The sequence below is a fragment of the Eschrichtius robustus genome, chromosome 6, assembly GCF_028021215.1.
Source record: "Eschrichtius robustus isolate mEscRob2 chromosome 6, mEscRob2.pri, whole genome shotgun sequence".
In the NCBI taxonomy this organism is placed as follows: Eukaryota; Metazoa; Chordata; class Mammalia; order Artiodactyla; family Eschrichtiidae; genus Eschrichtius; species Eschrichtius robustus.
In genome coordinates this window covers 48069896-48086876 of record NC_090829.1, presented here as the reverse complement: position 1 = coordinate 48086876, position 16981 = coordinate 48069896, and the positions used below count along the sequence as shown (strand labels likewise).

Sequence of the window (16981 nt, the reverse complement as noted above, 5' to 3'; positions counted from 1 at the left end):
ATCTGTACTAACAGAGTTTTTCTAGTTAACTCTCCGGTGACATACCAGAGGGCATATTTTTATCATTAATTTGCTCTTTTGGCTTAGTGGGGGACTTTTGGGAACTATGCTACAGTTCAGATTTTACTTGCCACAGCAAAACATGGTGATATATCAGGCTCATAATCTACATCACCCTTATGAAGCCAATGATCTTTAAAGACAAAGTCAATAAGCTATAGCTATAATCTATGGGTTGGCCTAGCCCTATTTTTTTCTAACAAGTTTTGTCATGGAGCCACACAGAAGATGTTCAGTGTGCAGGTTTTTATATTACACTATACACTGTCTTCAGAGAATCAGCAATTAGAATTTTTGCAGAGTACCTGTCTTCACCTCACTTGTTGTTGCTTGTTATGTATGATGCTAATTTACTTTGGTGCTTTGTTTCTGCATGATTATAAAAGACTTAAGATGTCCAGAAACATCATTGTTTCCAAATTTCACCTAGAGGTATCTTTATACTACAACTTCTAAAATGAAAAACAGAGCTGTTCACATGTTCACTATGTACTTTTATTTTAAATACTAGCACAACAAACACAATGACATGACAGGATCATTACCTCAATAATACGGATAACATTCCTTGACAAGTTGGCTTATAATTTACATACATTGTTTTTATCGGGAGCTATTTTAAGTACTATCTTAAGATATATTGTAAACCACAAGTCTCAAATATATACCAGTTGCAAACATAATGTGCTTAGTTACTATTTTCCTTATTATTTAAATAAAATGATTTAAAGTTCCTCAAAATCATGTCCACTGGTGTTCATGGTTTCAGGATGCATGACTCGTCCCATGAATAGGATTGTACCTGCATTGGGTTGGGAATGAACAAAAGAGGAGTTGAACAAAAGATATTTATTTTCCTTCTTGCTTACAATTAGCAATATTCTAATTGTACATTATAAATGAAAGCAAGAACACTGGTCTCCAATAACCTCAGCTTTATGAATAAACTATAAGTCTTCTGAATATACAAGCAGTAAAAGATTCAGTGATAAGTATTGTGTCCTTGGATACTCATAAATTCTAAAGATAAAAATGTAAGTAAATTATTTTCATTTAAAAAATCATTTGAACACATCTGATAAATAATGCGGAAAATGTTTTCAATTAAAAAAATGATTTCTTTTTGGCCTATTAAAGTTCTGTTCTCATAACAGACTTACCTGTTCTCCTGTTCCTAATAAGAAAGAAAAATGGATGGTCGACAATAACTTGAGGATACAGCACAGCCATCCGGCTAATTGCAATCATTCCTGTAACGCAGAGAGAAAGTAATTACACGTCTGTGGATGTGCGGGGACTAATGAGTAATTTCTCCAGACTATCTATGTTTAACGCAAAGGTAATGACTTACACGAAACAAGATTTTAAAGACTTAGAGAAAAATTGTAAATGTGTTAACATTTCTACTTGATCTTAAAAAAAACCAAACACACACACACACACAGTTCCCTCATCATCCCACCAAAAATATAGGACAATTTATTTTGCATGTTACAAATTTTTATTCTCAGTCTCAGATAAATACTTACAGCTTTACTAAAATGAGCTTTGAGTCAAGGAAAGGGGAAAAAAAAACACCCCAAACAAACAAAAAACAGTTTCTTTATATTCTCAAATCATTATTTCTTTTATATGAAATGGGGATTTTTACATAGCAAGTCACCAGGCTTCTAGCAAGTGGCCAGAACAGCAGTGATTAAAGAGAAAATACAGCAGGGAGAGATGCAATGGTGTTTCCTACAGCTGGGAAATTGAATTCCCTTGAGATCCTTATTGTGAGATAATCATTTTATACTTTCTGCGGGGTGATTTGTTGTCAGGAAAAGGCCAAGATTAAATTATGTAGGATTTTAAGCTTTCTCGATGCCTGAGACTACTGTTTCTATTTCCTCCCGAAAACACCATTTTAACTGATGAGATCCTTTTAATGGACAAATGTATGCAGAAGTTAAAAATAATTTGTGCAAATATGATATGTTACATTTTACCGGAGAAGGGAAAAATCCTACCAAAATTTGATGATGGCTGTTGAACATGATATTGAAACAAATCCAAACAAACAAATGAAAAAAAAAAGAAAAATCCTTCTTGCTTAACTAAGGAAGTCAGAACATTCAAAATAACCAAGGACATTTACCATTTTGCTTTGGACACGTAATTTAGGTAAATTAAAAAAAATTTTGTATTTAAAATTATTATTTTATTATTAACTTAAAATTATGTATTGCATGCTATCATGCACTCTTGTTTGTGCATGTGCTTTTTAAAAACTCAAAGCTCTTCACTGACCAAATTAAGAACTAACTTCCAAAAATAATTAAGTAGAAAGAAAAATGATTAACTGGGCAGCAGGGAAATATTTAAAATATTTAAACAGGCAGCACAGCAGGAAAATCTATTCTGCAGAGCTGACAATCTCCTCCTGCCTCTCATTAGAGATGGGAGTTACTCTGTATGGGGCACTGAAATGAGTGCATGCTTCATATCCTATTTGGAAAATTCTAGCAGGTTCATCATTAGCTTGACTTCTAAGTTAGAGCAGCGTCAGTTTTTCGGCTTAGTTCTAAATGACCCCCTTTCCCCACCCAAGATTGCTTTAAAAATACAAATCTCAAAAAAGTGAGAAGATTTTGGAAAACAATAATTTGGCACCTGAAGCAGCAGCAGCTTCCGAGCCTTCTTCATTAACCTCTATGAAGGACTTGTGAATTGCTTTAGAAAGGAAAATCTCTTTGTTATCTGCAAAAAAAAGAGATAACAGAAGCATTTCTTTGGTATCAGAGAAAGGGAAGCACTTTACCTTTAGTTAAACAGATTTGAGAAATATAAGTGATATAAGATACTGATATAAAACATAAGAGATAATGTTGTAAGATTACATTTATGATTTGAAAGAACCATTGACGATGTGTTTTCTGTTTTGTCCTTATTTTATATTCTCTTGTTGATTTTCTCCTTCATTTTTATTGGGAATTTTCCCATCGTTTATTTCTTATATTGCCAGGAAAAGCAGAAACGTGGCTCTGTTTTTAATAGCAACCTCAAATTAGTTCATAACTCAAGATAAAACACCTTACATGTTTCTCACTAACTTGAAATTTCAAAACATAAAATGAAAACAGAAATCCGCATATAACCAGAATAAAAAATTTTCTAAAATCTAATCTCTAGTTACTGTGATAATAGAAATATCCTTGGCAAAGGAAAACAAAATTGACTTCTAGGTTGTAGAAACAGGAATATATTAAAAAGTTATTTCCCATTCCAATTAATTGGTTTATCTGAGGATTCAAAAACATGCTTTATCCTAAAGTCAGAGGAAATAACACATTTTTAATATTAGGAGGACTGTTTTTCCCTTTCAGTTGTCTTTCTAGTTATGCTTACTTTTAAATTAATGGCTGTTATCGGCTGAATTTGTTCTCTAAAATTCATATGTGGAAGCGCTCACCCCCAAGATTTCAGAATGTGACTGTGTTTGGAGATAGTCTTAAATTTAAATGAGTCATTCGGGTGGGCCCTAATCCAGTATGACTGGTTTCTTTACAGGAAGAGGAAACTTAGACACAGACAGGTACAGAGGGAAGACCATGCATGATGGTTAATTTTATGTGTCAGCTTGGCTTGGCCACAGTGCCCAGATAATTGGTCAAACATTATTCTGGATGTTTCTGCAAAGATGTTTTCTGGATGAGATTAACATTAAAGTTGGTGGACTTTGAGTAAAGCAGATTACTCTCATCATGTGGGTGGGCCTCATCCAATCAGCTGAAGATTTTAATAGAACAAAGACGAGCTTCCTCTGAGCAAGAAGGAATTTTGCCAGCCGACTGCCTTCAGACTCCTCCTTGTGTCTCTGGCCTGCTGACCTACCCTGCAGATTTTATATTTCCAAAGTCTACACAATTGTGCAAGCCAATTCCTTAAAATAAATCTCTTAATCTCTCTCTCTCTCTCTACATATATATATATACATGCAAATGCATATATCCATCTCTCTCCATATATATATATATATATATGTATATCCATTCATCCATTGGTTCTGTTTATCTGTAAAACCCTGACTAATACATGTGAAGACATAGGGAGAAAATGGCAATCTATAAGCCAAGAAGAGAGGTCTCATAAGAAATCCACCCTGAAGACAGCTTAATCTTGGACCTCCAGCCTCCAGAACTGTGACAAAATAAATGTCTGTTATTTAAGCCACTCAGTCTGTGGTGCCTTGTTACGACAGCCCTAGCAAAGCATACAATACAATAGCCTTCAGTCTTGGGTTTCCCACTTTTCCCCAAGATTAAAACAAAACAAACAGAAGATACTTCAAATATATAAAAAGGAAAATAGCACAAGAAGCAAGATAAAGGATTACTCAAGTTTGTACCAGTTTTTTTTTCTAATCCCAGGAGGTCTACTTCATATTTAAGATAAATAACTTTGTTGCTGATGCCCAGCCCTATTCAGTAAAAGCACAATTGACTTCCCATTAAACTACTTAGTAATACTTTCAAAAACACATAATTACTTGATACCGATAGAAAACGATGGTCAACAACATTTTTGGTACACCTGTTGCAAAGCACCTGCTTATTTTGAATAAGCCCCAAGACAAACTGGTGGCATCTCTGATTATATTTTAATAGGGATATTCCTTCCTCAGCTCATATTTAGCATTAAGATAGAAGCACTGCATTTTGAAATAGTCCGTCTCAAATATTATGATATTTTCTTCTAGAATGCATTTGATAACTAGAAGAAAAATTAAAAGCAATAAAGTTTTACATCAAACAATTAAGTATAATTAGCTTTCTCAAATCCAGATGACTATGTTTTTTTAGCAAATGAAAAGAAAAATATCAATTGCATTAAGCAACTAGTCAAAATAATTTAGTAGGCAAAACAAACACTGAATTCCAAGACAGTAAAATATAACTATTTAGTAGTTAACAGATGCTATATTATTTTCAGACTCTGCTGCCCATTTTCATCAGTCTGCCAGTTAAGGTAGAGTCATGCATCAATGGCCCTAAATGCGAAAGTGACAGCACCCAGTTCCTAAAGGATAAGGAGTGTCCACATTGCCAGGTAAGCCCTGTTCAGAAATTTGAGGGGAGGAACTTCCCTGGTGGTGCAGCGGTTAAGAATCCGCCTGCCAATGCAGGAGACACGGATTCAATCCCTGGTCCAGGAAGATCCCACATGCCGCAGAGCAACTAAGCCCGTGAACCACAACTCCTGAGCCCACGTGCCACAACTACTGAAGCCCGCGCGGCTAGAGCCCGTGCTCTGCAACAAGAGAAGCCACCGCAGTGAGAAGCCTGCGCACCGCAACAAAGAGTAGCCCCCGCTCGCCACAACTAGAGAAAGCCCGCATGCAGCAACGAAAACCCAACGCAGCCAAAAATAAATAAATTTATTACAAAAAAAGAAAAAGAAATTTGAGGGGAGTTTTCAATAACACCGAATGACATTTCAGACACATTAATTTGCACAAAGGAAACTGCCTCCAATATCCCCTGAGCCTGATTTGCTGACTGTACCAAGCACCTTGAAAGAAGGACTCTCATCCCTTCAACCCTGGCGTCTGCCCCAAGTATACCCTCCTCTAGTCCCCAAACCTTGCATGTGCTCTCATTTACCTCCACAGAACGGTTTTTAGGGGAGGGATGCTGCAAGACATCACGGCAGAAAGATCAAGAAAGCAAGAATGCCGAGGGTTTTTCCCACAGAGCTAGTTATTTAAAAGATAATGAAATGGACAAACCTATAATGAGATTTACAAAGAAGAAAGAGAAATTACCCAAGTAAACAATATTAAGACAAAAAAGCAGAACATACCTAAAGATAACAGAAGAGAATTTTTAAAAATCATGAAAAGTACTATATAATTTTCTGCAGATAATGTTAACTTTAAAGGGTATATTTTATTTACTATGCATTGTATCTATTTATAATACACAATTTGGTAAATTTTGATAGATGTATATATCTATGACCCCACCTCTACAAATAAGATAAAGAGTATTTCCAACTCTCCCCACAAGTTTCTTATGCTTCTTTATGCAGATAACTTTGAAATAGAAGATTTGCCATCAACTACAATTTTATAAAAATATTTAAATTATAAAGTTGAATCAAGGAAAAAAACAGAATGAATAGTCCAGTAACCATTAAAGTAGTTGAATCAGTAGACAGAATCTTGCCCCATCCTCAAAATTAAAGACTCCAAGCCTAAATGGTTTTCTAGGGAACTTTAACCAAACCTTCTAGCAACAGAATTTTCTGAGATAAAACTATTCCAGACTCTAGAAAAAGAATAAAAGCAATCTAAGTCATCTCTGGGTCGTCTTACTTGCTATTAAAATTAAAAAAGGACTGTCTAAGAAAAGAAAATCATAGACCAAACTCACCTATTAATATGGAGGTAAAAGTTCTTCAAAATCAGAAAATTAAACCCAGCAACACATACAAATAACTTTTTAAAATGAGTTTCTGGGGATGTTAGTGTATCATGACACAGCAGTTAAAAGTACTCTAACTGCCTCCCGTTCACATTAAAGCTTCCTCTGGGATGATCATCAAATACAAACCAATTCATGCTACTCCCCTACTTAAAACCCTTTATCACCTCTCCTGCTAGCTCTACCTCCCATCTCCCCATCAGTATATTAACACACTTGCACACCTGCTCAGTATGTAACATGAGGGCCTCCATGAGGTTGCCTCTGCCTCTTCCAAATAGCATTCTTCACTCTACACACTGTGCTCCAGATTATTTGAATGGCAATGGCCTGATCATACCACACTTTATCACTTCTGTGTCTTTGCTTCCCCAGAAACTCACTGAACGCTTGTACAGTGAGACACCTAATCTACTTTTAAGGCTCAGCTTCGAACCCTACCAGGACTTTTCTGCTCTCTCCTGATTCCTACCCCCCCCACTAAAGTAGAACTGATCACTCTTTCCCACTGAACCCAGGATCTAATTCTATTTAAGCCTTCATAATATATCATATTCACATTGCTATCTCTCTCTTCCTGGACTGTCCACTTCCTTCAGGCAAGGATTGTGTCCTTCCCCTTAGTGCCCCTGGCTTCTGGCATTTAGGGAGCTTAATGAATGAACTAACCTAAGTAGAGGGAGTTTCCTGGTAGTGTGTAATTTTCCAGTAGTTAACCCAACATTTAGTAACTGTTGAATGAAAGGGGTTAGTTATTTCATATTGTAAGACTTTGGGTGTTGTCACTCTGTGGGCACCATGACCACAATTCTGTTCACAATTATAGCTATAAAGTTTATTCTTGTAATAAATAAAACATGTGACACTAATCCAAAGTAGATGGTCTAGGAAAATTGATGGAAAACAGCCCCAGAGAGAGAAAGAATGCAAAGACCACACACACACTAGAAAAACTTGAAAATCTAATTGAGTAGAAGAGCAAAGGGAATGGGATCCAACAGACCACTGTCATCATATATATTTCAAAGACAGCAAAATAAAGATTGAATCCAATGTTCCAACTCCCAGGGGTGATTAACTGCTACACCAAGGACAGCAAATGTCTGCAGTTGTAAACAAGACTTCACAACACTTAACCTTCAGCAAAACACCACCCCTTTGGATATACAAGTAGGAGAAAATGTTAACAAGTAAGAAATCACATCATGAACACTGAGGGAACAAAAGAAAATGAAACTTTTTTCTCTAGGCACAAACTGCAAGCTGTCACATTAAAATAAAATATAAGCTGAAAGTAGTTTAAGCAAGAATGTGTCTGCTGCCACATCTTAGGAGATCAGATCATGCAGGATACAGGCAAGTTCATAGCTTCTATGTTTGCCCTCCAGTATTGCTCATTCTCGTGTAATTATACGTCAATCAAGGCCATCTTTCCTGCCATGCACTTATTCCCTGAGGGCCTGGACCCTCCTATCCTATTTATCTCCCATCCCTATCCCCAGTTCCTTGCACATTTCCAGCCACGAAGTACTCACTCAGGTACTCGAGGAATCATAATATGAGGGGAGTTAGAGATTTACACTGATGAGTTTGTCTTATTTGTTAGAGAAAAGTTAACTATTCTCTAAAAATGGAAATAAATAAATCAATGGCAAAAAGAACTACAAAAAACAAACAAACAAACAAAAAAAACCCCACACGCTGGTCCCAAGCAGTCTTCTCCTTCTGGCCACAGCAGACATTGCTGCCAAATAACTGGTCCTACTTTTCTCCAGGCAGCGTGGAGCAAGGCTTTTCACAATGGATAAGATGGAAACAGTGCCAGCAAACCCTAGGTTCCCCAGAGAAAAGCTGGGCAGTAATTCAAGCTCTTCTGAAAAAAGCAGGGCAAAATACTAAGGCATTCATTCAGTCACTGAGCAAATATTTATCAAGTACCTTGCCCGTATGAGGTATCGTGCAGGGCACCAAAGGCTCTAAGTACCTGTGATTGACATAACGCTGGCCGGATGGCCATCATGCAAGAGTATGCCACTACTTCCTTTGTGGCACTGTTCCTAAACAGCCAATTTTAATGGATTTCTGCATCACGCTTCAAGGACATGCTTAAAATAACAGAATGAACGGAGTTCCATAACAGAACCCTAGGATACCAAAAACGTCTGTCTCCGTACTTTAGTTGCTAAAATACTTTTAGCTTCAGCCCCACCCATGAACTTTAGAAAGGGTTTTAGAATTTGAGCTCCTTCAAGGTAGGAATAGTGTTTGCTTATTTGTTTTTCTGCATAGATTTTTGTTATAGACCAGCAAATATTCACTCATTTATTCTCTCATTCATTTATTCTTGTACTGAGCACCTCCTATGTGCCTGACATTGTTGATGCACTGGGTATACTATGGTGAGCTAAATAGTTCCTTCCTAATGGGGGAGAGAAGACATTAAATAACAAGGACAATAAAAAAGCAAATCAATAAATGACCACAATTTCAGGGTATGGTAAGTATAAGAAATAATATAAAGTGATGGGTTGGCTGGTGACTAGGGGAGGGAAGAGGAGCTACTTGACATTGGATGTTAGGAAAGGCTTGTCTGAGAAGGTTAATTTGAGCTGAGACCTAAAGAATACAGAGGAGCCAGTCCCAGGCAGACCTAAAGGTAGAGTTAGCAGTTGGGGGGGAAAGCCTAGTGCAGAGGCAGATACAAGCGAGGTGTGTTCAAGGACCCAGAAAAAGCCTGTGTGGCTGGAGCATGGGGAGTGAGGAGGGCCAGAGGCTTGAGAGAAGCCCCCAACTTGGAGCCAGGCGGAGCCCAGCACCATCTTCTCTGGGCACGCACCCACCCAGCATCTATCCTGCTCCCCACACCACGCTGGGCTCTGAGGACAGAAAGATGTCTATGACACAGTCCAGGCTTCTGAGGAGCTCCGAGCTCAGTGACAGGTATGAGAACAAACAATCCAAGGAAAAAGTAGAACTTGTGAGAGCACTTTGCCCTATCAGAATCCAGAGAAGGGAAAGTAAACCATCTAGGAAGGGCAAGATGTCAGGGGAAGCTTCTCAGGGATGCCGACATTTGGACTGGTTCTTGAAGAATAAGTAGAAGAGTGAAAGTCAGAGAAGGGGACAAGGGCATTCCAAACAGAGAATTATATCTGCAGAGTGAGAGAAGCAGTGGTGATGACCTGAAGGTCCAACTGAAGCTGGGGCTAGGAGGAGGAGGGGAGTGGCGGGGGATGTGCTTGATTTTAAGAGCTTGGACCATGATGCTGGAGAGCCCGGGCTTCGTCCAGAAGTAACAGGACATGACGGCTTTGATTTTAGAAGGTATCGGTGGCAGCAGCTGTAAAGCGTGAATTGGATGAACAATCAGCAGGGGGCAAGAAGATCAACTGTGTCAGCTGTTGCAACAGTCCAAGCAAGAAAGTGGGGTAGAACTGGAATTACGGTGCTGGAAGAGAAAGACAGCTCTCTGACTTACAGGTAGAAGGAGAAAGAGAACGAACAAGGGCAGGATGTAAGAGTCAGTCCAGCATAAATCTAAGCGCTTGAGTCTGACCTGAATATGGCTTTTGCTGTGTCTTCTTAATTCCTTTATTTCATTGGCTCCTTTATTAAAGCTCATACTTCATGCTGAAGGATTTAGTACTCTCTTTCTCTTTCCCCTTACACCTTCCAAGAGGATTATCTATTAATCCAAATGCTGATGGTCCTTCATTTCCATTACAAAAATAGCCCGACTCTATGGACTCTATGACAGGATCTTCGCTGCAACTAGATGAGCATTTTAAATAGAGCCTGAGAAGAAAATGATTCTCAGCACTCTCTAGATTCCATGTTTATTGCATGAGTCTTTACTATGTTTTATGTTCATGGAATTTAGCGTCAAAAGCAATGGACATCAAACTGAGGTGAAAAAATAAACACAATAAATACAGAGCATCTCGTCTTATTTGTTCCTTCATTCAGGGAGTATGAAGCAGAAAGCACAGTGCTGGGTGCTTCTTAAACACACATAAGGGTCAATTATGTGGAAGTTTAAATTCTGGTGGGGGATATCCAATGCATAAATAATAATAATATGAAATTATATGTGGTATGTGGCATAAGAAAAATAATGGAATATTGTAGTATTTAAAAGGAGTGATTACTTCTGGTTGGTGTAATCATGGTGGCTAAATAAAGTTGGAGATATCTGACCTGAGGCTCAGTTCAAAAGGTATTTCAGGTGGGAGAAATTTCATAAAGATGAGGGCTGGGGGGATGTGAGGTGCAGAGCGAATGTTCAGTTTGGCTGGAGCACACGCTGTGTGTAAGGAATCAGCCAGAGATGAGGCTGGAGGGAGCTGAGGTCTGAACGCCCTGCCGAGCGCGGACGGTGCACAGCAGACCAAAGGCAGGCTCTGAACAGGAACTGGAGTGATTAGAGAGTGAGTTTACGGTGATTGATCTTGGCAGTGGTAGATAAGACAGATTAGATGGTGGAGAGATTGGAAACCGTTTAGGAGGCTATTGAAATAGTCCAGGGCAGCAGTAATGAGAGTCTGAAATGAAAGTAGACGCCATGGAACAGAAAATGAAAGCACGGATTCAAGAGGTCTTAGCAAAAGACTCTCAAGTCATTCAGGTTTTGCAGAAGCAAGAGAATGTCACGTAGGGTATTTTTGGTCCACTGCTAAATCACATTAACTATTTTTAAAGAAAGATAAAAATCTCATTACATGATTCTAGAATGTAGCAGTGTCCCAATAGTACTGAATTGGTTTCTGGGTACTTTCGAGTTTTCAGATTCTACTCATAATGTTATTTTAAAAAGATTTCCCCGTAAGGCTTTTAATTAAAGAAGTTATACATACACAAGGTAGATTTCCAAACAGTACACAGTGATCTACGAAACGAAACCCCTTCTCGCATCTAAGAGCCTGTGTCCCGTATTCTCGAGGCAACCACTTCTATCATTTTCTAAGATGTTGTTCAAAAACGTTCTACGCATTTGGAAGCTTAAATACATACTTATGAGGGGGGTGGTCTAAGATGGTGGTGTAGGAAGATCCTGAGCTCACCTCCTCCCACAGACACACCAAATCTAAAGCTACATATGGAACAGCGAGTGTCGAAAAAGAACTAATAATTAGCTGACCAACTGGAGGCACAACAAGGGATAAAAGGGCCTCATGGAGACAGGTAGGAGATGCAGAGGGTCAGTCCCACCAAAAACTCCATGCCCCGGCGCAGAGACCTCCAACAGGGAGGGATCTCACAGGTCCAGAGCTACACCCTGAGGAGCAAGGTATTTGTGCCCCACGTTGGGCACCCCAACCCTAGGGACCTGCGCTGGAGACACAAGGTCCCCAAAACATCTGGCTTTGGAAACCTAAGGGGCTTATGTCCAGGGCACCCAGGGTGGTGTAGAGACCTGAGATACTCCTTTGAAAGGACTTGCACACTGTCTCACTCATCCCAGGACCCAGTACAAAGGCAGCAGTTAGAGAAGTGCCTGGACTTTATGTGAAGGAGGTTCATTTGCTAATCTTAAAGCATCGGCTGGAGGGGCAGGGACAAGTTGGGACTTTCTTTGGGGACAGAGGCATGGGTGAGCGCCGTTCTTGCACTCTCCCTATACCTTGCTAGTGCAGGTGGGCACACACAAGCATAGCCTTGCTGTAGCCTTGGGTGTGCCCCATTCCCAGCGCTCTTCCTCCACCTCGCTAGAGGCAAGGGTGTGCCCTTCCCCCAACGCTCTTCACCTGCATCGCTAAAGCTGGGGGTGAGCACGGCCCACACAGGGGGCGCCCCTTGATTGCCTGGCCCTGGTGGCCAGAGGGGCTTGCATTTCTGGGCCCCAAAGGACTGTAACAATCAGAGAAACAGTCGTGTGCAGGCTATCACCCCCCCCCAGGGCACTGCACAGACGGCAGACTAAAACCATCCCCAGTCTGCCTGTGAAAAAGGTCCATTTCCTTGTCTTGGAGCTTCAACCTGAGGGACAGGCTACAGGTTTGTTACACATCTAGGGGCTACAGAGGCGCTCACAGGGAACGTAGGCAGGGAGATACCATCCTTCAGCCCCCCCTTGGCCTCGCCACAACTTACTGGTACCTCCCCAGAGTTTATTCATTCATCTGAAACCCTGATTTTTGCAAACTGTCACCCAGGAACATGTTCAGATCTGGTCTGGAAGTCAGCAGGGTTTATAACTGTGAACCCACAGGGCTGCATGGATTTGCATACTTTAAAAGCTGCTGCCTGAAGAGCTGGCTTCTAATCAGCCTAAAACCAGGTGCTGACTGAGATCCCTCTTATTGGAACACTGCTGGGTCTTCACACACTGTCCACAACTGGGATTTATCAAGTCTTAACCAGGCTACTTAGACAATCACAAGGGTTCAGGAGTCAACCAAGAGCTGGGGAAAGGTTGAACAATAAGGTTCATCTCCTACACGTGGTCACTCCATCAAGACTGGGAGAGGTACCTGTTTTGCTTAATTCACAGAAACAAACACAGAGAGTCAAGCAAAATGAGGGAACAGAGGAGTGTATCCCAAATGAAAGAACAAGACAAAACCCCAGAAAAAGACCCATTAAAATGGAGATACAGAGTATAGATTGGTGGTTACCAGAGGAGAAGGTTACCGGAGGAAAGGGGTGGGCAAAATTGGTGAAGTAGGTCAATTGTACAGCGACAGATGGTAACTAGACTTACAGTGGTGATCACTTTGTAGTGCATACAAATAGCAAATTATGTTGTACACCTGAAACTTATATAATGTTAGATACCGATTTTACCTCAATAAAAAAAAAGAAAAAAAATACATATAGTCTCTTCCTCCATCTTTTGACCCAATATGCTCCCTCCCATTCTCCCCTTTGATTTTTTTCCTTTCTGCTTCCATAATGCTTTCTCTAGTACAGAGTTTCTCAATTCATTGCTATAGAAATTTGGGGCTGGATAATTCTTTGTCATGGGAGCTGCCTTGTGCAGTGTAGATCACAGGGATGTAGAAGCATCCCTGGCCTCCACCCAGTAGATGGCAGTAGCTCTCCCTAATTGGGACAACCAAAAAGGTCTCCAGCTATTGTCACATGTTCCCTGAAGGGCAACATTGTCCTGGTTAAGAACCACTACTACAATAAAACATTTCTATCACTCTTCCTTTTATTAAACCCAGCTGTTTATGTCTTTCTCCCCACGAATCTATGTGTTTCTTCAGAACAGGTATGATATCTTAATTATTTCTTCATTTTTATGACCTAGTACTTTGCTCACACTATCTGCCTCACAAAGAGTTGTTAAATGAAAGGAATAGACTTGGCATTGAATATAATTAGTTTGTGTATCTTAAACACCATGAAAATTCTCACTGAAGTAGAAAGTAATAACCAAATACATGCTAATAATTTTCCTGGGTACTTGTGGGGTTACTAAGTGTCATAAACACTGTAATCATCAAGGTTTTCATGTAATTTGGGGAGGCAAAGAAGTATACATGTGAACAGGACACCAATCATGTAAGGCAGAGCATATAGTGCTCCAAAATGATGCAGGGAATAAAGGCTATTGAATTTAGAGGAAGCAGAGAGGAAAGTTTTATAGCTGTGTCACTAGAAAGTTTTTGAATGAATGATTCATAAAGTAATGTATATATTTGTGTATATGTGTGTGTGTGAGTGAAAGAGAGAGAGAGGAAGAGAATGAAGAATGTATTGGTTGGGGTGGCTGGCATGCCGGGACTTCTAAGACTGTGGCAAAACTAGGAATTTTAAGAATCAAAGAATTCCCACTGAAAACTTGAGAAGTTGGTTTTACATCAGTTATCCTGAAGACCTGAACTGGGTAGTGTTTGAGGATGACCAATCCTAGATCTCTTACTAATATTTTAAGGAGTTAAATGTTTCAAGAAATATAATGTACAAGGTGGCCCTGGGTAAATCTCTTCTCTCCTTCTCTCCCTTGTTTTATCCTCTAGCAGACATCCACTGTGTGCCAACTACGTGTCAGCCCTGGGCCAGGTACTGGGAATGCAGCTCTGAGCAGGATGTTGAGAAGGATTCAGTTCTGATGCAGGTTTGATCAAAGAGCAAAGACTTTCCACTATAGACTGTATGAACTCTGAGAGAGCCTAGTGTGATTTCAAATCTGCACTCATATGTACATTTATGCTCTACTGTCTCTGTACATAGTAAAGGCAATTAAATATTACCTTATAAACCTTCCAGATAGGTCAAAAAATTTGACCTACACGGACCACAATAATTGATCTGCCACTGCAGTGATACTCCCTCAGGACTGAAAAGCAGTAAATATTCTGTGTGTGTGAAATAACTGCCTAGACGTTTGGGTGACACACTGAGGAAACTCTAATCAAACTGAAAATAGAGCCATGGTAAGAAAGCAAAATATAATTATTTAGTTGGAATTTGGCCAGTATAGCATTCTTTGAATTCCTAAGGAAAGGAGTATAAGAACTTTAAATTATCCTGTGCTTGAACCACAAATATGTATATATTTCTGCCTCAAGTACAATGTACCCATTACCCTTTGAATCTCCACTTATTCTACCTTCATGGCTCACATCCAAGCTCCTAGGGCTCTGAACTCTTGTTTTATCTTGATATAAATCTTTCTTTATCTCATCAGAAAACATATTGTTTTATTTCCCATGTTCTATAGAAATGATGAAAATTATCATTATCTAAGCTAACTAAATCTTACACTCACAGGTACCTTATTTCAATACGTGTCTTGGGATTAACTGCTTTAAAAATATTTCCAAAAGGATTTTACATTTCTAAGTACTTTAATGTTACTAATATGTTAAGATTTTTATCCTGACCAAATTAGGGCATCTGAATCAAATAATTTAACTGGTTGTTTTCCCTTGGGATATTTTAAATAAATTACTCAACACCCAATATGTCAAGTATATTTTGAAGCTACTTCTTCAAAACCATTGTTTTTTATTGAAGACTTAAGATAATATTTACATCATCTCACAGGTGTTCTTTTTAAAAGCATCTAGTTCTCACAGCAGGCACTCATTTATCCTCTCTTCCTTCTTTCTTTCCCATATGATTTATTATAACCGGACATATTGAGATATTCAATCAACACATTTATTGATTATCTGCTCTACAAGGCATTCTGTCAGATGTGATGGGGAATTCAAAGATGCATAAGACAGGTCTTCTGGAGAATATAATCTGCTATCAAAGACAGACATGGAGCAGAATAATACAAACAATGTTGTGACTGTATTTATAGTTTTGCTTGTAGAAGTTAAATATATTTCTCATATTTATCTGGCAACTGATAACTATATTTTACCTCAGAACTCCTTAATAAATAGAGGATTCACCACCATCATTTTAAAAAAACTTTATGAATAACATTTTTTTAAAATTGGTGTTTATTTCCTACCAGACAAGGCTGTCAAATTTGCATTTTTGATGAAAACTTCAGTTATTCCAAGAGCCTTCAAAACATGTTTTAAATCAATTTCCTGTTCCACTGTGAACCTGGAGAACACAGAGGGGAAAAAGTATTTAGTTACAGCATTTTAAAAGTATTTAGTTACAGCCTTTAAAAAGTATTTAGTTACAGCATCCTGCTACCTGGGACAGGAATAAAATGTTAGATATGTTGATTTTTAAAAGTCTGTTTTATAGAGGGTAAATTATACTGAAACTGGATTTTGACTATAAGTAGTATTTGATTGTTATTGTAAAAAAAGGGAGCATTGAAAAGAATAACATAACAGAATAGTATTAAATTATTAAGTCAGAAGCCAGATTGGTCTTAATATGGAATCTCTCCCAGTGAGATTGTATCAAACCAATGAATTGTATCACCCATCTTTCCAGTGAAAGATATGGACCGAGTATGGCTGTATTAACAAGTGCAGTTTTTAAAAGCAAAGGCTTTTATTACTCTTTTATTAAAAGTGAAAAACAACTGGTTAGAACTAAATATTTCCTTTTTAAAAGATGTTGCCTCCTAATCAATACAGATCATAAATATAAGTTTTTAGGCAATGGGCTGTGTCCTTAAAAAGCTAAGTCTGTAATAGTCACTAAACATTACTTTAGCATCATTTCTGATGTCTGGTTTTAAGAAGAATGAAAAGAGAATGATTGCTATAAACAAGACTCAGACACCAAGAGGAATAATCAGGGGAAAACCAACAGATGAGTAAAGGTATAACAAACATATTAGACTAAGTACTAGATTTTATCTATATCCTACACTTTAACTTGCACTTAACATTGTTTATTTTGTTTCCCACAAAAAGCAGATATTGACTGTGAAAGTAGAAAAGGGGGATGAGTAGGGAAATACATTGGAGAATATATTCAATGACTTGAATGAATTCTTAGTTTTCTCTGTGTGCTTTGTTATTTGTTTGTTTATTGGTCACATATGTAGCTTACTATATAATAGGAACTGTTCCAACATTATAAAA

General features: G+C 38.6%; 1 protein-coding gene across 2 annotated transcripts in view; it reads right to left on the bottom strand.

Moving 5' to 3' along the window:
• Positions 1-546: 546 nt before the first annotated feature.
• Positions 547-16981, bottom strand: part of SERPINI1 (serpin family I member 1) — a 73594-nt gene continuing 57159 nt past the window's right edge. For both annotated transcript variants that reach the window (XM_068547403.1, XM_068547405.1), the window contains exons 6-9: positions 15940-16037; positions 2713-2799; positions 1221-1310; positions 547-862 (exon numbers count right to left, since the gene is read on the bottom strand). In XM_068547403.1, the coding sequence (XP_068403504.1) occupies positions 786-862; positions 1221-1310; positions 2713-2799; positions 15940-16037 (352 nt within the window). In that variant the 3' untranslated portion in view covers positions 547-785. The remainder of the gene's footprint in view (positions 863-1220; positions 1311-2712; positions 2800-15939; positions 16038-16981) is intronic.